General features: G+C 40.8%; 2 protein-coding genes across 4 annotated transcripts in view; one reads left to right on the forward strand and one right to left on the reverse strand.

Moving 5' to 3' along the window:
* Positions 1-5,083, forward strand: part of ELMOD2 (ELMO domain containing 2) — a 29,849-nt gene extending 24,766 nt beyond the window's left edge. For all 3 annotated transcript variants that reach the window (XM_032333467.1, XM_032333466.1, XM_032333468.1), the window contains exon 9: positions 1,499-5,083. In XM_032333467.1, the coding sequence (XP_032189358.1) occupies positions 1,499-1,644 (146 nt within the window). In that variant the 3' untranslated portion in view covers positions 1,645-5,083. The remainder of the gene's footprint in view (positions 1-1,498) is intronic.
* On the reverse strand, positions 1,499-19,106 carry UCP1 (uncoupling protein 1). The gene is made up of 6 exons (XM_032333465.1): positions 18,606-19,106; positions 17,767-17,965; positions 13,882-14,082; positions 13,470-13,571; positions 12,296-12,476; positions 1,499-9,028 (listed from the first exon to the last, which is right to left on the reverse strand). The coding sequence occupies exons 1-6, from the start codon at positions 18,729-18,731 to the stop codon at positions 8,914-8,916; spliced, it is 924 nt and encodes a 307-aa protein (XP_032189356.1). The 5' UTR covers positions 18,732-19,106; the 3' UTR covers positions 1,499-8,913.
* Positions 19,107-23,780: the final 4,674 nt, after the last annotated feature.

The following is a 23,780-nucleotide window of genomic DNA, read 5'->3' on the forward strand; positions in this document are numbered from 1 at the left end:
AAATAATTCTTAGATTTATAATGAAGTAGACTTCATTATACTTTATGCTTATCTAATGTTTTCATGTACTTTATGCTTTCTAATGTTTTCTCATTACTTTCATATTTGTGTTTCAGGGATCTCTGGGGATAACTTTTTCCTATCTCCAAGGTATTTTTTTGATAGTACTGTATCTCTACATTTGAGGGATTTTATTGACATTTGAGACAAACGGTAGATATACTAAATATTTTATTGAAATTCCGGCTTATTTTGAACATACCAAAATATTCCTTTTTTTAAAATGGTTTTTCCAGGTTTCTAGTAGTTTTTTTTTTTTTTAAGATTTTATTTATTTGTTAAAGAGAGAGTACAAGCAGGAGGAGCAGAAGGCAGAGTGGAAAACAGACTCCCCGCTGAGCAGAGAGGCTGATATGGGACTCAATCCCAGGACCCTGGGATCATAACCTGAGCCGACGGCATGTGCTTCACCAACTGAGCCACACAGGCATCCCTCTAGTAGTTTATTAATATGATTTCTGATTATTATATCTTTAAAAAAATATTTAAATCCAGTTTAGATAACATACAGTGTAAAATTGGTTTCAGGGGTAGAATTTAGTGATTCATCAGTTGCTTCTAACACCCAGTATTCATTACATCAAGTGCCCTCCTTAATGCCCACACCCATATCTGATCCTCCCACCCCCATCCCTTCCAGCAGCCCTCATTTTGTTTCCCATAGTTAAGAGTCTCTTATGGTTCGCCTCCCTCTCTGTTTTCATCTTACTTCATTTTTCATTCCCTTCCCTTATGTTCATCTGTCTTGTTTCTCGAATTCCCCATTTGAGTGAAATCATATGGTATTTGTCTTTCTCTGACTTATTTCCCTTAGCATACTACCCTCTAGTTCCATCTGTGTTGTTGCAAATGGAAAGGTTTCATTCTTTTTGATGGCTATGTAATAGTCCATTACACACACACACACGCACACACACACACACACACACACACACACCCCATCTCTTCTTTATTCATTCATATGTCATTGGGTCAGTAGACATCTGGACTCTTTCCATAGTTTGGCTGTTGTGGACATCGCTGCTATAAACATCAGGTGCAGATGCCTCTTCGGATCACTATTTTTGTATCCTTTGGATAAATACCTAGTAGTACAATTGCCAGGTCATAGGGTCTGATTATTTTATCTTCATGTGGAATTTAAAGGAGGGTTCTGCACTTTTTTTTTTTTAAGATTTTATTCATTTATTTGACAGAGAGAGATCACAAGTAGGCAGAGAGGCAGGCAAGGGGGAGGGGGAAGCAGGCTCCCCGCTGTGCAGAGAGCCCAATGCAGGGCTCAATCCCAGGACCCTGAGATCATGACCTGAGCTGAAGGCAGAGGCTTTAAAACCCACTGAGCCACCCAGGTGCCCCTGGTTCTGCACATTAAAATGATATGCTTTGTTTGTGATTTCCTTTACTGAGCACTGTATTTATATTTTATTTTTCACTGCAGGTTACCTTGTCTATGAATTTGACAAGTTTTGGTTTGAAGAAAAGCCAGAAAGCATTATGTATTTCAACATGTATAGAGAGAAGTTTCATGAAAAGATTAAAGGACTCTTACTGGATTGCAATGTATCACTAACTTTAAAGATATGATTCCTCCATATTCTCTTCTATTTCTACCACATTTTGCACACACAACAGAATTTATATGTTGTAATAGAAATTATCTGATCAATTACACTCGTTATATATAATTTCCTACTAAAATATTTCAGAAATTCTATTTAAGAAAGCTAGTGGACAATCAGTGTATGTTTACAGTCATTTATACACTGTCCTCCAAAGGTACCTTATCCTTCCAAAGATCCCTACTGTAGAGGCCTGCAAACTACAGTTTGGAACTTGGGACTTTGCCCATTTAGTGTAAAAGTATAAATCAGGTATTTGTATTAAATTGGTTGACTAAAATGTGTAAAAACCAGTGTTCATTTTTATGTATTGTTAACTATCCAGTCCATCTCTTTTCAGAGCTCTTTTCAGATTTTTCGTGTCTTAGTTTGGAAACGATTGTTTTTTATTTCCTTTGTCATGTTTTCTCCCTAGGTTAATTAACAGGAAGAGTAGCTCTTCCAGGCTTGCTTGCTTTCTTTGCATCTCAATCACATTCCTAATGTTGCTTGATTAGTAGCAGAAAGCAGAGCTATGTCAGACAAGATAAAGAAACAGGGCCTCTTTTTGGTTTCTCTCATTAGCATAATTGCTAATGAGAGAATGATAGTATTGGTGACTAGCTTTTTTGTTTTTAAATACCATACTTGAAAATATCACAGTGGTATTTTAAAGCTTAAAGGCATTTTCTCATCTTCAGTATTTGCTTTTCAGTCTGCTATAGGAAAGAACTATAGTTAGTGCTCATTGTGAGGGTCTTTTATGAGGCTTCTCTGGCAGTGAGTGTTTATGAAAAGAGATGTATTTGCTAAGAAAATCTTGACTGTATTCAAAGGACAGTGGCTTACTTTCCATAAAGCTGTCTTTGAACTGAAACAAAAGGAAAACCTAAAGCTTCTTAAAAATATCCGTGAAACATGGTTGGTTTATTTTACTCACTGTTAACTGTTCCTTCTTTTTGCTTTGCCTCCATAGTGTTTCTGGATAATGGCGTACGCATGGGTGTTCTTTGAGTTGATGGTCTGTGGGATTCTAAACTAGCCTGAGGATGATGACTGTGCATTTCGCGTATAGCTTTATTCTCCTCAAATCTCAGGAGGACATCAAGTGCTGTCAAGGATTATATAGTGAGGAAATTCTAACGGGAATAATTTCTTCCTTGTGTGTTTTAGAAATCTGTACTCCTAGCAAAACTAAAAGAGTTTAAAGATAGGTTTGTCTGATTACTAAGTTCTCAAATCCTACAGAAAGCAGCCTGTTAGAGACATCATTTAAACATGATGAGAGTTGGTGGATCTTTTAATGTGAATATCAAGTGTTTCAGGACTGACGCCTGTGGTATAGCAAGACCTGAGGCTTGCAGTATTTGTTCCTGTCTGTTGACAGTCCTCTCTCTGTAAACTTGCCAGAGAGAAAAGCGATGAAAAATACCCGAGCGGAAAATAACAGATGCGGTTTTGTATGGCACATACATTGAGAGCACAGCGTTAAAACTGTTATTTTCTCAACAGGATAAAACTTTTAAAAATTGGATTCATTTTATTATAGTCATGGTGGTCTAGCATCTCAGTATCACAGGGATTTAAAGATAGGCTTCTTGTAGGAGACTTCTCAACCTTGGGATTATCTTTTATTTTGTTATTTTTATGTTTTCGGTGCTTTATTATCCAGCTCTAGAGTTCTAGGAGATGTAGGAAAATCCTGGTAAAGGTCAGGTGCTAACCATTAAAGTTTTAAGTGTTTACTCTTAAATGGAAAGCAATTCTGTTAGTTTAATTTCCAAGCTGAAAATACTTACCTTAATATTTTGATCTTTCAATAGCTGAGGTCTTGAACTGATTTAAACCTTTGTCAATATGCTTAATAAAGAATGATCCAACTGTGAAAGGGGAAACTTTTTAAGCAAGTTTTTCCCCTTCTAGGGAGGAAAGTAACTTGAATGTTTTAAAAAGAATGTCATCAGAAAATTTGGCCAATAATATGTTCTTTAAGTCATCTCTGTTTGTACAATATAGATATTGTCCTGTTTTTGCTTAAAATAATCAGTAACCATTTCAGAAATTCTGTAGTGAATTGGACTAAAAGCTACCAATAAATTGTAACGTTTGATAGTCTGGAAGCCAAGCTAAGTGTCGCCACTTGTAAATTAGAATGTAATATAGTGACATACCTGAAAAGAAAAAACATAATTGTGTCTACCTTCCTACTTTTCCTTGCTTTCTATGTATGTATGTTAGAATTTTATGTAGTCTTAAAATCCATATTTAGAGTCTTACCTGTTTCTATAATAATGAATGAAATACCAAAGTAGTGATAGAATTGAAGTAGCAAGAAAATTATGTTTGCTTTAGCATCAGAAAAGTGAATCAATGTGGAAATGAATTTTTGTATGTGCCAGATCGAAGAGAGTGTGCGAGTGACAAGAATAGTGTAAACACAGTTACACTGGTTGTAGTTCAAATATGTTCTGGAAGACAATCTTTAAGGAAATAGGAGAAATCAGGGGATATCAGTATATCAGTGAACCTAGACCCGCCTCTCTTTGTATATACTTATGGTGGTAGAGTTAGACATAAAATCAGTGTTTTACTGGCACCAGTTAGAAAACAAAATCTTTTTCTTGAAAACGCCCATCCTGTATTTTTTTTTCCTCTCTTAACAACTGTTTGGATTTGTATGTATTTTTCTATCTGAAATTTATGTGTAGTCTTCATTTTTATTCCAGTATTAATAATTGTTTATATTACTGTTTCTCCCCTTAACATTCAGTGAAATTGAACTTGGTCAAAGATTGCTCAAAGGAGCAGCATTACACGAGTGACTCAAAAGTGGAATACTCATTGCCAGAGCAGGAAATATTACACACTATCATGGCACAGAAGAGAAGAGGTTTGGCTTGGAGAGCAATAATGGTTATTATCTTCCTTGAAGTAATGATTGGGGGCCAGCAGCTATTTTCTCAGGATAAATGGTCCACTCAGCTTCTCTATGAATAAGTCTGGGGAGGCTTACTTTCCATTTTTACATTTAGGAACCTCTCCACACTGGCAGATTGTTAACGAAGATTAATGGACTTTAAACATCTGAGAGAAATCATGACTGAGCTTGTTTTGTTTTGTTTTCTGGCTTCAGCTTTTGACAAGAAAAAAATTAAATGTACTTCAGCTAAGACCCAACTATTATAGGGGAATTCTTTTTTTTTTTTTTCTTCCAATTATAGGGCAGTTCTATGTTTCTGTTAATGTATTTAAAAAATGAGCAACAGCTTTCCCTGGGGGGAAAAGTGCTGGTTGGCAACTTAAAGAAATAGATTTTTGTCTACTTTGGATAAAACAATTAACTTCTTATGTAAAAGCAATAGTTGAAATGTGATGTTATTTTGTTCGGAATGTTGTAAACAAATTAAAACAAAAGTGTCACAATTGTTATAAGCCTTTCTGTAATCCTTCCATCTCTTCCCTTCCTCCCCATCCCTAATTTAAGTCACTTATTTCCATGAAATAGTGCCTTTCTTATTTAATCCTTTAATCATGTTCCTATAGATTTATCAGAATATATAGAAAATTTTTATTTTTATGACTTTAACTCATCCACTAACTATCTATTTAAGATGTTACTGGATAACAACAGTTGGTTATAAGACCAGAAAAGAAGCTACCACTCCCATCTCCCATTCTTAGAAAGGATGGGAATAATTCATACTGCACTGTAGTACATTTTACTTAATCTTGCAGTGTATCTTAGATATATTTTTATATTAATACATAGCTTCCTTATTCTATTTATGTACAGCTGCAGAACATTCTTCTGTGTGTGTGTGTGTCTGTCTGTCTGTCTATCTTATTTTAAGCTAAACAAACATACCACATATGTCACTGGTCGGATACAGCAAAAGCAGTACTTATTAAAGTTAGTATTAATAATAGCTTTAAATGTATATATTGAAAAAAGAATGGCTGAAAATTAAAGACAAAGTAATCATCTCAAGGAGTTTGGCAAAGAACAAAATAAACCTAAAGAAAATGAAGAAGGAATACTAAAGGCAAGAGCTCAGGTGTGTGGAGTAGAAATATATACCATAGAATCAACAAAAGTAAAAAGCTGTTGCTTGAAAAGACTAGTAATACTGATAAACCATGGTGAGATAAGGAAAAGCAAATAATGATATCAAGAATTAAATATGAAACATCACTACGGATACTGCAAACCTGAAAATATATTAAGGATCACCTCAAAAATTTGAAACTTTAGATGAAATATAAACATTTCTAGAAAAATATACTTATCAAAACAGAACTGTATAAGAAGAAATAGGGAAGCAGAAAGTCCTAGCACTATTAGTGGATTCAGGAGTTAAAAATCTTTCCATTAAAAAACCTACAGTTTACCTGTACCCCTGACACAAATAATACATTATATGTTAATTAAACAAAAAACACCCACAGTTCCACACTGGTAAGTTAACACATTTAAGAATAAAATAATGACAGTTTCACAATCTCTTCTACATAATGAAGGGTAGACACAATGAAACTTCATAGTGTTGGTGACTCAAATCCAACAAGAACAGAATGAAAAAGTAAGAATTATATGCCAGTGTCATTTTAGATGTTGTAATGCTAAATAAAATAGAAACCTACTGAAGTCCAGAAATAAATATATTAAATAATAATGAGCTACATATAGATATGTTGTTTTAATGTGTGATCAATTGCAGCTCAGGTTAATTCCCAAAATAAAATTAATGAAATTTACCACATTAACATTCAAAAACCACATAATCTTAAAAGTTGCAGAAAAAGCATTTGGTAAAAATTCAACATCCATTCATGTTAAAAACTTAACAAATAAGAGATACGGGTTACCTTAATTTTATGAATCATATCTATAAAATAAACACTAACCAATATATTTAATGGTAAAACATCAGGATCAGAATTAAGAAAGGATGTTACCACTTGTATCTGTTTTTGCCACAATAACAACACATAAGAACCAATCACACAAAAATCTTAGTGGCTACAAAAAAACAAACATTCCTTCCTCACACATGGGTAGGCTAACCAGGCAGCTTTGCTACCTGGTTAGCAAAGCTTAAACACAGGTCATGTTTTTGGCTTCTGTCATCTCGATGTGATCTACTCATCTGGGACCAGTGGGCTACCTGAGGTATGCTCTTTAATGGTGCAGCAGAAACACAAGAAGTCCAATGGCTCACAGGTATTTCAAGCCTTTGCTCACATCATGTCCACTCACATTCCCTTGGTTGTATAGCAAATCACATGGTCAAGTCCAACATCCATGGAACAGGAACATGTATTCTATTAGGAAGGGCTAAAGAGTGAACATTTGATGAATAATCTAAATTGTCACAGCACATCTATTCAAAATTGTGCTGGAGTTCTGCCTAGTGCCATAAAACAAGTGGACGGAATGAAAGAAAAGTTAGTCATAAATGATCTAAATGTGTACATAGAAAATCCAAGAGAATTGATCCAATATCAAGGGTAGAAGAGGAATTTTTGATCAGTTGTCAAGGGTGGTATTTATGAAGGGTGAGGGACTCTGGCTAAACCTATCCAGTCCGATTCTTGTTAAATTGGGCTCTTAAAGACATGCCTATGGAGTATTTAGTAGAAAAGGGCAGCTCAGAGAAGCCTGACTATAGTTTGATCAAGGGACAGTATCTTGTCACTACAGCCTACTTCCTGACTGCGAAGAAACGAACTTTTATGTTTTCTTCTGTATTTGACAGAAACCTGCTACTCCAAGGTTGTGGTTTGTCTTAGTTTGGATTCCTCCAGAATCAGACCTTGAATAAGGATTTGTCATTCATTTGGGCGGTGATTCCCAGGAAACACTGGTAAAGGAGTGAGGGGACTGAAGTCATCCCATAAAGGGTTTTGTATTAAGCAAAATAACACTGTGCAACTGGATTTTGAGTCCTTGGGTGAGGGCGAGGGGACTAAAGTATTTATACACAGACTCCCATCAGTTACTGGGCAAGGGCGGCTCTCAGGGGGTGTGTTCTTTCCGGTTCTTCGAGCGAGCCATGCGCAGGCGCACAGGGATGGCTCTGCTGGCCGGAAGACCCTAGACAGATGCGGAAAGGACAACAGGAAGTGACGCGCTCATGCGCTAGAGTGGTGAGCTCAAAGAGACAGGTGAGGGATACTGCAGACCTCTGCTACAAGACCATTTTACAGTTAACAGCAGGGGAAATAAGCACCAGGGAAACCTCATAAGTCAAGGGGGAAAAACACAACAGTAGATAGAATGCGGAGCTGATGAAAACAAATAGAATGACACCTTCCTCCATTCTTCGGTTTTGGCTCAAAACAAGCCTGGGTTTTGTCTTACACTTCTTTTCTAATCTGTTTATTCTTTCCCTATTTCTTCTGCATTGTTTGTGGGCATAAGAAAAAGGTTCCTACAGGTGTTAATGATGAATTTACCTTGGCTGGAAAGATGCCATGAAGATTTGTTTTTATCTCACTAGGAATCCCAGACTATTCTTCTGTCTCACCCAAGGTACCTTCTGCCTCAAAAATTCTGCACTTCTGACACAGATATCATGATTGTAATAACAATATGCCCAAAAGATTATAGTGTCTTAGATTAGAGATTGTTATAAATGCCATAAAACACAAACTCCCAAAATTAGAAATCTGTGCCAATTACATTCAAAGTAAGTTTATGCTTGATGATTCTAAAGACCTTCACTTGCTAGAAGTGCACCGCAAATTTTACATTCAGAGATAGACCCCGAATGGCAAACATTCAAATGTACTGGGAATACTTTACTGAATATATTAACTGACAACTGGGTTAATAAAAGGAAATAGCATTTTCTTGATAACTGTTCATCATTAAGTATTTATAAACATAAAATGCGGCCGTTTTCCTTTCTTGTGAACTTGAATTATAATGAAAACATGTTAAATTTCTTCATATTCAATCGTAAGGCTCCCATCCTCTCAAAACAGCCAATCAAATGAAGTCACTTATTTGCACCTTGCATGAGCCAAGGTGCATGCTGAGAATTTTGCTTTCTCCTTCCTGAGACACTGAGAATAAAAGTCACAGGAAATAAACACCCATTTGTCTTTGAAAAGTCCAAAACTCTTTATCAGAACTCCTTTATCTTTTTAGGGTGAAATAAGGGGAAATAGGTGTTTTGTTTTCATTTTTGATTTTAGTTATCCGGTCAGCAAAGATTCCCCCTGGTGTGTTACCGCCTTTTCCTGAAGGTGATTATGTGGCACAGTCCACGGTCCGCCCTGACTTCGTCAGCTCTCGTTTCAGCTGTTCGAAGCACACAAACATGATGACGTTCCAGGATCCGAATCGCAAGAAGGAAGGTACAAATCTAGAAGAAGGCATGTCATCATTCTCTTGAGTTTGCTGGAATTCTTAAAGCTATTATCACACAGTTTCTGCTTCTCATTGCACCACTCTCCTCAAATAAAGACATTTAAAATGACCTATTCCTCCCCTTTCCAGCGATGCCTAAGATAATGTTTTACGTAGCCGTCTAATACTGCTTCAGAACCACAAAACCCCGAATGATCACATCTATCCAAATACATAAACAACTTTCCTTCCCACCACACCAAATCTTGTGTCCTTTCTGAAGGGGCATTTTCCATAACTCTCTTTTTTTGAGAAGCAAGGAAATTCTTGCTATCTTTTGCTCTGCTTTCTGAATGGGAGGTAGGAATCTGTTGAAAGAGGAAGAGAAGAAAGCCAAGAAAAATCAATGAGTAAGTGGACCATTTTCTAAAGTGAAGAAATTAGTGCTGTCCCAATCTTGGCAATTCTTGCCCTTAGACCGTTAAGGACGTCAAGGACTGTCAAGGTACTTTTCTTCTTTTTGCCGGGGGTGGGGGGGGTTGAGTGGTTTGTTTTCTGTTTTTTTGTTGTTGTTGTTGTTATGCTGTCAAACTGTGCAGACCAAATGATTGATTTTGAGTGCCTGTTTGCAGCAATAAGACATTCAGAGAGAAAAAGACGTCATCAGTTAACTCTGTTTTGGATAGATTTTTTTTTTTTAAGATTTTTATTTATTTATTTGACAGACAGAGATCACAGGTAGACAGAGAGGCAGGCAGAGAGAAAGGAGGAAGCAGGCTCCCTGCTGAGCAAAGAGCCTGATGTGGGACTCGATCCCAGGACCCTGGGATCATGACCTGAGCCAAAGGCAGAAGTTTTAACCCACTGAGCCACCCAGGTGCCCCTGGATAGATTTTTTAAAAGAGATCTGGCCTATAAAAATCATGCCCCAAAGATTTTGGTTACCTTAAGGTCTCAATACATTTCTCCTGACTCCTGGATTTGTGTGTGTGTGTGTTTTAATTGTGGTACATTGCTCATTAGTTTACCATTCTAACCATTTTAAGTGTATAATTCAGTAGCATTAAGTGCATTCACATTGGGAGCAACCGTCACCACTACCCCTCTCCAGAACCTTCTGATCATCTCTAACTGAAACTGTACCTATTAAACAATAATTCCCAGGCACCTGGGTGGCTCAGTCAGTTAAGCATCTGTCTTCAGCTCAGGTCATGATCTCAGGGTCCTGGGATCAAGCCCCGTGTCAGGCTCCCTGCTCAGTAGGGGAGCCTAATTCTCCCTCTCCCTCTCCCCCTCCCCCAGCCCCACTCATGCTCCCATGCTTTCTCTAATAAATGAGTAAAACCTAAAAAACAAAAAAAATAATAATGCCCTACCCCCCCACCTCCCCTCAGCCTCTGGTAATCACCATTCCACCTCTGTCTGTATGAATCTGACTACTCTAGATACCTCACATAAGTGAAATCATACAATATATGTCCTGTGTCTTGCCCATTTTATTCAGCATAATGTTTTCAGGATTCATCCTTGCTGCAGCATATATCCCCAAAAGGTTTCAAGTTTAAAAAAATGAAAGTATTGTTAAATGGCTAATGGTCAATAACTGAGATATCCATTCTGAATTAATTTTATAATATAACTCATTTGTATTCATATACCATTAGTGCTAATTATGGTGATTTGAAAAGCTTGTGTATAATGTGTATGGTACATTTATGCTTATTTCATAAAGTTTGAGGCACTGCCTTACAATTTTAAAGGGTTATAGAAATGGCTATATTATCACCAGTTTAATCCTTACAGAGTGCATCCATACAGTAGCTCATACTGTACTTTCTTAGGAAGGTAGTAGTCAATGTAATACTACTTAACAGGAAAAGTGGCCTACTATGCAATACTGGTTTCAAGGTGAGCATAATAATTATTCAAACCACATCATTTTCTGCATGACTATGCTAGGTCAGTGGCAATGATTTTTCTCTAGTTTGACTTTAATACAATAAAAAAATCTGAGCCCATCAAATTAAAACAGTGAAAATTTCAGCAATCACACTACTGGATATTTATCCAAAGAATCCAAGAACACTAAATCAAAGGGATACATATACCCCTATGTTTATAGCAGCATTATTTACAAGATCCAAGATATGGAAACAGCCCACATGTCTACTGATTGATGAAAGATGGAGCTTGAGAGGAAAACACTATATGAAATAAGTCAGAGAAGACAAATACCATATAATTTGACTCATAGGTGGAATTTAAAAAACAAGCAAGGGGTGGGGCACCTGGGTGGCTCAATGGGTTAAAGCCTCTGCCTTTGGCTCAGGTCATGATCTCAGGGTCCTGGGATCAAGCCCCACATTGGGCTCTCTGCTCAGCAGGAAGCCTGCTCCCCCACCCCCCTGCCTGCCTCTCTGCCTACTTGTGATCTCTCTCTGTCAAATAAATAATAAAATCTTAAAAAAAAAAAGAGTATTTGGCCTTTAAAAAACAAGCAAAGGGTAACGATGAGAGAGAGAGAGAGATCAAGAAACATACTCTTAACTATAGAGAATAAACTGATGGCTACCAGAGCAGAGGTAGGCAAGGGGGGTGGATTAAATGGCTGATGTGGATTAAGGAGGGCGCTTGTGGTGAGTGTTGGGGGATGTATGGAAGTATGGAATCGCTATATTGGACACCTGAAACTAATACAGCTCTAACTGGAATTAATTAACTGGAATTAAAATTTTAAAAATTTAAGAAATTCTCTCTTTTTTAAGATTTTATTTATTTATTTGACAGAGAGAGAGATCACAAGTAGGCAGAGAGGGAGGCAGAAAGAGAGGGGGAAGCAGGCTCCGCGCCGAGCGGAGAGCCCAATGTGGGGCTCAGTCGCAGGACCTCATGACCTGAGCTGAAGGCAGAGGCTTAACCCACCCAGGCACCTCTAAAAAATTATTTTAATAGCAAAAATCACATCTTGTTTTTGTGGAGCCCTCTATTATGCTTTCCCTTCACTTTATAGTTCTCTAGTCCTGATCAAGCAAAATCCTGTCCAATTCCCAACAGGCTGGGACCAAGAGAGAGGTCACTGAATTTAAATGAGCCTCTGATCAAGGCTGAGAACATCTTAATATCATAGTTTTCTGGCCCAGAGGAACTGGTGATGGTTATGGCAAGGAAAAATAAACACTAAACATACGGCATAGACTAAGGCTGGTCGACTGTTTAGACGAGACAGCTTCCCAAAGCATACAGATAGCCTGAACATAGCATTACAGACCATTACATATCCTACCCTTTGAAAAAAGCCGGCGGTCCTTCCTTGGTGAACATTGTCATGGCACAGTTGGGCACACTTTTGTACTGGCCTGGTGGAGAATTAATGAATCGGGTTTTTACCACATCCACTGGCGAGCACAGGACCGTTGTGCAAAATCCGGCGATAAGGGCTGACACACAGTGGCAGGGTAAGTCATCTAAAAGAGATCAATGAAACAAATCAGCAGCAGACTTTTGGAAGAAGCTTCTAGTTTTTAGTTATCTATCAGATCCTCAGAAACCCGATGATATCAGAAGACCAATGTGGATGTCTCATCAATGAATAAAGTATCTCAAGGAAGCTTTCACTTACCCTTACCAAAAAAGATGACAAAGAGTACGTGGCACAGGGGATTGTTAGTGTTTTAGGAAAATATCCTGTGAGTCTGCTCTGTGCCCTTAGGGTATCGCATAATGCCCGAGACATAGGCATCTAATACTTCTTTTGTTGAATTAAAGTCATTGTCCAGGGAGAATTTCAATGTCTCTAGAACCTGTTAGACTGTCTTAGAAACCTATCCAATGGTACTACTTTTGGATGAAAACTCTGATGGGCTCCTTACCTAACCAGCTCATCTGGATAGAGTGTGGGATGTTATGCTATATAAAGAATAAGATGCTAGGGACGCCTGGGTGGCTCAGTTGGCTAAGCAGCTGCCTTCGGCTCAGGTCATGATCCCAGTGTCCTGGGATCGAGTCCCACATCGGGCTCCTTGCTCAGCAGGGAGCCTGCTTCTCCCTCTGCCTCTGCCTGCCATTCTGTCTGCCTGTGCTCGCTCTCTCCCCCCCACCTTCTCTGATAAATAAATAAAATCTTTAAAAAAAAAAAAAAAGAATAAGATGTTAACCAAAGTCCCTTATACTAGTATTACATGAGTATAATGCTGATATAAGAATACTGTTACACTTTCTTTTTGTTGCAGAAAAAAAAAATTGGTTGCAGCAAACTTCTAAAAGTTAGTGTTTTGGGGTTTTGGTTTGTTTTTTCTTTTGTTCTGTTTTGTTTGCTTAAAAGTTCTATCCAGTGTTCAAAATTACTTAGTTTTTTCAACTATTACGATTAAGGGATTCACTATAACATCCCTGGAGAATCTCCAGGATGAAACTGTAAATGTGTAGACCCACAGGTTACGTATCTAAGAGGAAGTTACCTGCCAGGAGTTTGTTTTTCACAAGGCCTTCCTTCATTAGGTCATATGTAACCAGCTCTGTACAATTAATGATGACATTTCTTGTCAGATTGAGAGTAGTTCCTAGAAAAAAGAAAATGTGTAATAGCTTCATTATACGATAGGGTGCTGACAGGATATAGGTGTTCTTTTAAATTTAATTTAATTTATTTATTACAGAGAGAGCTAGAGTGAGAGCGCGCAAGTTGGGGGGAAGGGAAGTGGGAGAGGGAGAGGGACAAGCAGACTCCTCGCTGAGGAGGGAGCCCAATAACAGGACTCTATTCCAATCATGACCCGAGCCGAAGGCACATGCTTAACTGACTGGGCCACCAAGGCACCCCCTAAGATAATGTGTTTTAATAATGATTAGATTCACCTTGAAGTCAATTACCTTTCCAAAGGCCCATCAGGCCTTCTGTTGTCGCTATGACTCTGTAAGCATTGTAAGTCCCGGTGTAGCGAGGTTTGAGACCATGCAGATGGCTCTGTGCTTGAAGTCTGACCTTCACGACCTCTGTGGGTTGCCCGATGAATACTGCCACCCCTCCAGTCGTCAGACCAGCTGAGATCTTGCTTCCTAAACTAGGTGTTGCTATCCAGAGAGAAAAGATACTTATCAAGCAAAAAAGAAAAGAAAAAAAAAAAGACCCAGAGGGCAACTCTATGTCTTTTTTAATTTTAGTAGTTACTATTACTGTATCTCTCTATATCTTTTCTATTTCCTTAATGCTTGTACATGCTGTGATCATGTACTGAGTATGGGCTAAATCACTTTAGGCCTAGAAACTTCGAAGTTGACTAGAATTAGAAAATAAATAAAGACTTTCAAGGACAAAGAAAATGCAATGCCTATTTAAACCGTGCTTAGTTCTCTTCTATATTTAGCTCTCTTTTCCAGTATTTTCCAACTGGGAGCAGGTACCAGTCACCAATGATGCTTAGCCTTCCTCTTGTCAGTGTAATGTTCAGGGTCTTAGGAAAATCCCAAGTGAACAAACGGCTCCCATATGGGATGTCGGTGGTATTAGGCTACAACAGATTACAAAGGAAACAAAAATAAAAAGAAAGAAGTGAAGAAAGTGTTTTCTGACCTGAAAATTTAAAAAATTAGCTTAGGTTACTCAAGACAGATATTCTTTAGTAAACTATAAGTAGTCTTGGATCCATTAAAGTACGGCTCAAGAACATGTACTCATCAAGGACTTTCTCAGTCTGTCTGTTTCCTAATCTGTAAAATAGAGATAATATCTATCTCATACCAGTTATCGTGAGTTAAAATAATATCAGTATAGCATATAACATACTGTCCTGCATGTAGAAAGTACATAAGTTTTTTCATAACCATATGATTGTACTCTCTTCTCCTCACGCTTGTCCAGCAGCTGAGCATACAATAGATAACCATCTTTTAATGGGCAAGATCTGACAATTACAATCCCCTTCACATGGGGCCACATTCATAATCTTATCTGTGACACTCATCCTGTCCACCAGTCCCCTTCTCATTTCCCTGTCAAGCCCTTTGAAATAGAGGCTATATTTTCTGTCTTTACTTCCCATGGCCCTTCTTAGAGTTCCTCCTCAGTCCTCTATGAGCCAGTTTCCATCTCTACTACTCGGCCTCCGATGTTTTGGCAAAGGAAAACCATGGGTTCCTTTGTTAGTCACATCCATCACGTTTCAGTCCCTTCCATGCTAGATCTCTCTGCTCTGTTTGACCCTACTGATGGTTCCACCTGTAACTCTCTGGAGTCTAGCTCAGACATTTCTCTTAAGCTCATGTGTTGACTGGATGTTACTTGTTTATACATCTTCAAGTGTCAACCTTCCCTAAGGTTTACCTTCCCCCAAGACAGCTTTCATGTTCCTGCCCTCCATGAATGGAACCTTTCGCCAAGACCTCAGAGGCCATCTCCATCGCAGGCTTTCCCTCATCCTTACTGCCAGCTGCCTACCAAGTTCAGTCAGCTACACTTCCTGAATCCTTCTGATCTCTAGTCTCCTTCCCTATTGCCATTGTTGTAGCCTATCCCAGTTGTTTCTTACTTTCTAACTTACCCCCTTCTGGCCCTTTTTCTATAAATCCTCTAGATATTGCTGCCAAAGTGATCTTTCAAAAATATAAATGGTTTGTGACACTTTCCTGCTTAACATTTTTCAATGATTTCCCATCACTGTAAGGACAAAATCTGAACTTCTTAGCATGGTCTGCAAGGTTCCTTGTGATCTGACTTTTTCCTGCCTGGGCTTCGCCTCTCCCTCCTTGCCAACAAGTCCTCCCTCTCTGCCCTGTGTGCTCTTGCCACTCCTCTCTGAGCCTCTGTACATGACCTTCACTCTCTTGGAAGGTCTTTCCTCACCACTTTACCTTATTAGGCTTATCGGTCCTTCAAGATTCGATTCAGACGTCAGTTCTTCAGGAAAATCTGGCCCAAGCATGCCCCGAGGCTCAGTAAAATATTCCTCTTCCATGTGCCCAACATCCTGCCATTACTTCTAAATGCTCTAAAGAGCATGTGTCATAGTACATAGCCATCTACCAACCTACTCAAAGCTCACAGGGCTTGCCTAGACAGAAATCTATAATCCATGCATCGAACACGGTTTGGGGCACATGGCACCTCAATAAAGCTAACAAAATGCATGGAATTGGCATAACAGAGAATCCTGCTAAGATAGGTCCTATTAATTTAGTATCGAAGTACTCACCAATTGGGCAGGACAATCAACTGTGAAGGAAACTACCAGAATGGGCAGCTTTACATCTTTTGTGATTCCTCTCTTGTTACACGTACAAACAGGACAATGCAGTATTGATCTCAAAGCATCTAGACTTTACTTTGAAACTGTATAGAGTAGACTCATTCCTTGTTTGTATGACTAATATTTATAGCTTGTTCCATAAAGTTATGTAATCCTAAAGTGACTTTTTTTTTTTTTTTTTTTAAAGAAAAACAGACTGCCACCACCAGTGCCTCATTTGGATGTGTCTGGAGTCTCGGAATCTTGACTACACTACATACTCCTACTAATGGACCTTGAGAGCTTGTTTGGAAGTTTCTAGCAGGGGAATGCAGCTACTCCTATATCCTTGACTCAAGAATGGTCTTCCTTTATCGGGGAAGGTCATCCTCTTTGATCAAGGGTGCAGCTTTGGGAGGGACACACACAGAGCAGTGAGGAAGGAAAGGGACACCCGTCTAGCCAGCCGGATCAATGGGGTGACAGATGTTGCAGCCCGATCGCCCTCGCATCCATCCTAAAGTTACTTAAAGCAGAAATGATGAACTTTGCCCATGTAGTCACTTAACATATTCATTTTTGTCTACTCCATAAGAAAGTGACTCTGATACATGCTAGCTGGGTGATCTTGATGTTACTTAACTTTTCTGATCCTCAGTTTCCCTACCTGACTGTGGGGATAACACTTTGTATCTCACAACTCTGTTGGATTAAATGATGCCCAGAATCACATGCAGGGGGCAGGGCAGTGAAGTGGTTGAGAGACAGGTTAGCTGCCAGACTCCCTGGGTTTGAACTGGTGCTCTGCCCCTTTCCAACTATGTGACCTTGGGCAAGTTCTAAAACTTCTCTGTGCCTCAGTTTCCCCTCTTATTAAAGGATACAAATAATAGTATATTTCCAGCAGTGATGTATCTGAGGCATTTAGAATAGAGTCCAGCTCATAGTGTGGCCTCAAATAAATGCTGACTAAACTGACAGGAATTCTTGGAGAGCAATGAGGGACTCCTTTCCCTGTCCTCTCAGCTCTCCTCATGAGGTCTGGTTTTCTGCCTTTCAAACCAAGGTTTTCAAATCTGTGCCTGCCAAAAATTTCCAGGAAGCTTGTGAAAACATCCATCCCCTGGTCCCAACCTGAGCAGTTCAGATTCAGGGCGCAGGGAACAGGGCAGTCCTCAGCACTTGGATTTTCAACACGCTCCTCAGATGTTGTTGTGAGACTTCACCGTTTGGGGAACCTCGAGTTACCCCTTACTCTCCAGCCCATCTGTCTTCTCCAGGTGGATATCCAAATTATGCCCTAAATTTCCATGACCGATCAGATGATTTTTATAAGTGTAAATCGGCATCTGAAAAACTGATTTTGCACATTTCCTTTTCTTTCTACGAACCGTGAGTATCAAGCTAATATTGGATGTCTGCTTGCCAGTTTGTTATGAAGACCACTACCCCGCATGTAACATTTGCTTGAACAGAGCTGGGCCCAGGGCATGTCTCTGGCTGTCTGCCCCGCCCAGGGATGCTCATTGCTTACTTTCTTTTCCTGCGCTGAAGAACTCCTGGACAGTGTCGTAGAGGCCGATCCGAAGAGAAGCAAAGCTTATTTGTCTCTGGAGACCAGCAGGCAGCCCACTATAGAGTTTCACTGGCCCTTCTGTTTTTGCCAGAGTGGTGATTGTTCCCAGGACACCTTTATACCTGATGGCTCTGGAGGTCTGGCATTCACCTTGGATCTGGAAATGAGAAAGGTACAGGTCAGAGGGAAGTGAAAATTGAGTGAGGAGGTCCTAACTGGTGAGGAAAAAACAAAGACTGGCAACAGGCTGTCCTCTGTGGAGAAACCTGCAGCCAAGATTTTCCCCCCTGTTTTCCTGCTCCCAGTTCCCTTTCCCTTCTCAGTAACATCTCCTCTAGATATCTCTATATCTCTCTAGGTACATATATGGAGAGAGGTTGGCTATAATGCCCATTTTAAACATTCCCACCCTCCCTGTACAAATCCTCCAGAACCCCCAAGCAGCCGATGGGAAGATGCCCCCACCAAAGTAAGGAAGGCAAAGAACTTGACATGGAGACTTGGGAAATGCTGACAGTCTTAGCTCTTAGAACACATAGTGCGCCCTAACTCTGGGGGCTCTGGCAGTGGTCACGGTCAACCGATCTTCCGGGGTTTCTTGTGGTTCTTCAGTTAATCTCAGGTAAGTTCCAGTTCCCCACCCTAACGCATCCAGTTCCGTGACAAGCCCACACTTTCAAGGCGGCCACCGGCCCCACCTGCGGAGTGGTAAACCAAAGCCATTCCCAAAAGGGCGCACAGAATAGGTGTCGCCCCTCTGCCCTGAGACACCTCCCCAGCCTCATCTCACTCGCTACCTGGAGCCGGACTTTGACGGTGTCCAGCGGGAACGTGATGGCATCCGCCACACAGGCAGCCACGCCAGCGGAGAAGATCTTGACCGTCATCGTCGGGGGCACGTCCAAGGCTGTGGGGCCCACCATCTTCGCTCAAACTGCGGAGCGATGAGCGGGCGCAAGGACTGATGGACTCGGGCCGCCACAAGGTGGAATTTCCCGGACAGCAAACAGGCTTCTGACTTGACTTCCGGGGAGGGGGTGCGCGGGCAGCGGCTACACTAGAGCTGAGCCGGGCCGCGCCTCCCGCTTTCGCGCCCTAGTGTCAAGAGGACCCAGGACGCGCAGGCTGGCTGCGCCCGTGCGCCCTGCCCGCGCCGGGTGGCTTATATAGCTGGCCGCTCCCGGGCTGCGGCTCGTCGGGTCTCCGCGGACCCGGGCCTGGGAGCTGGCCGGGGCGTGCCAGGTCCCTCCCACGTGCCTGGTCCCTCCCACGTGCAACCTTGCAGCGCGCCTGGGGAGCCGCTCCCAGCGCGAGAGCCTTCGCGGAGCACTTGACCGTCTGCGCCCGGCGTGTCCCAGGGAGGGCGCACCGCAGCAGCCGCCCACCGCCACCCCGAGCCTGGCTGCGTGCCCTTGGCTGGGGCAGCCTGACGAGAGCGGTCTCTGGGGATCCTGGTAAAAGGTCCTGCCGAGCTGGAGCTCTCCCAAGCGAGAATGGTGCGCCCCTTTTATTCCTCTGACTCCCCTGGAACCTTGCAGGCATCTTCTCGCTTCCTTTTCTCTCCTATTAACTTTCTGCTTTCCAACCACCAAATCCAGACCCGGAGAATTCTTTTAAAAGACATAAAGTGTTTCGTTTGAACACTTTTTGTAAGAGGAAATCGAATGAGATCATTGGCATACTAGAAAGCAAATAGTAAATTGCTAAAGTGCTCTAAAATGTGAGCTATAACTTGCTGCTTTTCTTTTTTTTCCTTCCCTTCCCTTCCCTTCTCTTCTTTTCCCTATTCTTCCCTTCCCTTCCCCTCCCTTTTCTTAGGAGAGTGTGTTGGAAAAGACATTGGCAGGTTCCTTCGCAGCAGATGTAGCTCTGAGGCTTCCCTTCAGTGGGAAGTCATCTTTACTCCCACTTTTTGCTTCCTTCTGGGTAAAATGTGTATCCACAGACATCCCCAGGTGTGAAATCTACTGCTAACTTACCTATATTGATAAATTAAATATTGCCAAGTGTGTTTGTTGTGGAAGGAGGAGCTTTTCCTACTTCTGTCCTTGTGCAAAGATTTATTGTGAGCATTCATTTATTCTTTTGGTTGAAGAGCAGGGAAAATGAGGCTCAACCCCCCTAGAGAATAATTTCCAAATACTCTGTGAGAACAGGTTGTAGGTACTGTGCAGCCATTTCTAGGGGATGCTGGAGGTATGTCGAGGAAGTCAACTGTAAAGGTAGGATGGGCTCTGGAGAAACAGAGAGGAGAAGACGACAGTGGGTTTTCTCCTCTGCAAACACCTGTTGAAATAAAGAGCAATTGAGGCAAGTAAGTGGTATGTATACAGGCAGAGACTTGGGGAAAGCAGGGCAAATATATGGGAATGTGATCTGTTGGCCTGCCTGAGACACTGGATGATGGGGAAGGAGAGAGGATAAGAAGTTGGTAAAAGATGAGACCTTAGAAGTCCACTGAGGCCAGCTTGAGGGTTGACCTTGAACATCTGCTCCAAATGTGAATTCATGTTATCATCACCTTATGCATGGACTGTACTTTACAGACCGTAAATGTTCTCACATAAATGTCGTATTTAATACGGTAGACAATACATCTTTATGAATGATTGGGTAGAAAGTCAAAAATTTTTCAGAGATGACTCTAAGTTTACGAACATGGGTAGTAGCTTCAGGGATGGTGACAGCTGATTGTCATGAGAGTGTAAGAAGAGGTGACTTTAGGGGCAAGAAGTTGAGATCAGCCTTTAGAGTCTTGGAATTCTTGGAAGAGAAGGGTATTGATTATAGATAAGTAGTTACCATAGGAAACGTTATATAACATGATAAAGGAGCAAGAAATCAGGGCTGGGAGGCATTTGGGAGTAAGTAAGATGGATGTGATGAAAGAGGGTATGCTTTAAACAGGACTGAGAACAGCAGGACTAGGTCATGGGTCAAAATGTAGGGATAATAGGGATACCCAGAGTTCTGGTCTGGGAAGAATGGCCTTCAAAGATAAAATTATAGTGTATTGAGTCATGGAACCATGGTATTTGAGAAAACAATTTAAGGAAGGGTGGGGTCTTGACTACATGAAGTTTAGAAATGTCAAAGGAGGACAAAAATGAAGAAAAGCCTGTAGGCTTTGGCTCTAAGGCTATTGGTCATCTTAGGGAGTGCACTGGAGTGGAGTCGTTAGGTTGAGTCTGATGGCTAAGCAGAGATTGCAAATGTTTGATATGGGGAGACTAGATGTAAAAGGAGTGAGGGCATTTTCCCCAGCTAATTCTAGTGAACAGCTGCTATCAACTGGTTAGTCCCCAACCCACCACCCAACCCTAACCTAAATTGTTCGCGATGTTCCATCTGTAGTAGTTTTAAAGCATAATCACCAATTTCTCCCACCAATGGGTGAGGGTCCATGACTCTTCCCTCTTGTATCTGGGCAGGCTTGTGAATGCTTGGACCAACAGAATGAGATGGAACTGATTCTCTGTGGTTCTGAGGCTGGATCATAAAAGCCCTTTCAGCTTCTTAGTCCCTTGGAACACTTGGAGCCCTGGGCCACCATGTAAGAAATACAGCTCCTCCGAGTCTCTCACACACTGGAGAGGCCCCATGGAGGCCCTTCTAGGTGCCAGACATAAGAATGCAGCTGTCTTGGATTCTGCAGATAAACCCACCCAACTGCCAGATATCACTGAGTCACCTCTATCCATGCCAGTAGGACAGAAGAATCATCCACTTGAGCACGACTCAAATTTTTGACTCGTGCAATTATATCTGAGACAAAATGGAATGGTGGCTGTTTGAAGAGGGAACACAACCTTTACTTTTTTGAGAAGTAAAATGGAGGGGGCATGCACTCTCTCTTTGCTCTTTCTCTAACACTACCTACTTACTTTCCTGATGAAGAGTTGGAGGCAGTGGACTGGTATAGAATTTTTAGATTTGAACTACAAATTTTGGATTTGTACTATACAGTACATTTTTGAAGGAGAAACAGGGTAAACGGAAAGTTGTTTTGCTCCATGAGGCAGATGTTTCCATGTTTCCAAGGCAGGATATGATAAGCCAGACCAGGGGGTGAAATGAAAGTCATTAGAAGGGAAGAAAATACGAGGAAAAGATCCATTAGAAATAGGAAAGGTGAGAACCAGTAAGAGCAGGTGGAAAGAGGGGACCTGTGGTGGGATAAAGAAACTGACTTATTTGAGACCATAGGAAGAAAGACAGCTTGAGCCTCTGGGATATTAATAGACATGGTCAGAGAACTCCACAGAAGACAGTGTCAGTTTAGTTCAATGGTGACCGAGCACCTGAGATGTGCCAGACATGCTGCCAATGCTAAGGGTCAAAGAAGCAGCAGAAATCAAAGGCCTCATATGAGGAGACCCTCAAGGGAGGGTTGCAGGAGTTCAAGAGGAAAATGGTTCTGGATTCCAAGGAGCAGGCTACCTCGCCCTTTCTGAGAGGCCCGGGGAAGTAGGAGAAAGTTTGCTTCAGGTTGGAGAGAACAGTAGGGTAGAGGGTGGCGTCCCCAAAGGATCAGACTGCTCTTCTGGCCCAAAGAAGACGTGAAGGATAAGTCAGTGTGAACAAGGGTAACAGCCCTTTTATGAAGTAGCTAAGGAGTGGCAGAAGGTTCCTCATGTACTAAACACCTGTTTCCTCTCTGAAAATGTAGAGTGACATTTACAGCTGAACTCCTGCGAACTGTGGTCAGGAATCACTGAACAATATGTCTCCATATTAAATAAAACAGGGTAACGCTGTGCATTTGAATAATGTTCTACAACTTCCCATAATTCTCTCATTCACCACCAGTAGGAAATACCGTGTTGTAGTTGTATAGATAACTGTGCAAATGATAGAAGGGATAATTTATAAAAGAAGAAATACAAATTATACAAATAGAGGGGATATATTTTACATCATTAATAAAGTAATGTACCTTCTTTACCAAATAAATTAATACCTTATCTCTACCAAAATTATAATTATAATAACATTTATATATACCTTTTCATATCATAAAGTTAATTTATAAATATACATGAATGACTGTTTTAATTACAAATTGTGAATGTGAAAAATATGATTATAATAGCAGTACTGTATTAATGATGGCATTATAAATTTGTGTAATTCTTTTGGAAAACAGTTCAGCAGTATCCACCGAGCAAAGATAACGTCCATATCCTTTGATCTAGTAATTCTACTTCTGGATATCTGCCCTAAAATGGTTAGCCAAAATGTGAAAAAAAGTCTTATATAGGTTGATGCCCATTACAGCTTAATATTTATAATAGCAAATTACCAGGAGCACCTGTGTCAGTTGGGATCCAGATGTGTCTATTTATAATAGCAAATTACCAGGAGCACCTGTGTCAGTTGGGATCCAGATGTGTCTGAAGAATTGTGCATAATAGGGATCCATTGGTGTCTACATGTGTATTCATAAATATGTAAATGAGGGAGACTGCCCTTAGGAATTGGGTGGGGAGAGGACCCCAGTGGGTTTTCTTGGTCCAGCCCAGCCCAAAGACGGAGACCATCAAGCTGCGTGTTAAGGAAGAAAACACTCCATTGTCATTCCAAGGTGGCACAGCCTAGTAACTAAGAGAAAGAGGCCCACACTCCAGTTCTATCCAAGATGTTCACTAGCTGAGCAAGTGGGGACAAAGTACTTCTCTGAACTCCAATTCTTCACTTTTACGACGCGTCTTCCTGCGTCATTAGGTTATTCTTATTAATGGATCACTCTCTGTTTGGCACCAGGTGTACATCATGGTCTTAAGCCTCTGAAAGATGTACCCACTTCATTCACTTACCCAGCATGTACGGAGCCTCTCTAAGCACTTTACAAGATTTAACCCGCATAAGTCCTTGCATGATAGCCCTTTGGAAAAAGTACTGTGTTATCTCACCTCACGGGCGAGGAAACTCAGAGGGGCAGAGCGGTTAAGAAGCTTCTCAATCATGTAACC

Source organism: Mustela erminea, chromosome 2 (assembly GCF_009829155.1).
Source record: "Mustela erminea isolate mMusErm1 chromosome 2, mMusErm1.Pri, whole genome shotgun sequence".
NCBI classification, from domain to species: Eukaryota; Metazoa; Chordata; class Mammalia; order Carnivora; family Mustelidae; genus Mustela; species Mustela erminea.

Coding starts and splice junctions, on each gene's coding strand:
- UCP1 (XM_032333465.1), bottom strand. CDS start 18,731: ATGGTGGGCCCCACAGCCTTGGACGTGCCCCCGACGATGACGGTCAAG. Junction 12,477..13,469: donor GAAAAACAAACTCCTGGCAG/GTAACTTCCTCT, acceptor GATCTCTTTTAG/ATGACTTACCCTGCCACTGT. Junction 9,029..12,295: donor CCGCCGGCTTTTTTCAAAGG/GTAGGATATGTA, acceptor GCCTTCTTCTAG/ATTTGTACCTTCCTTCTTGC.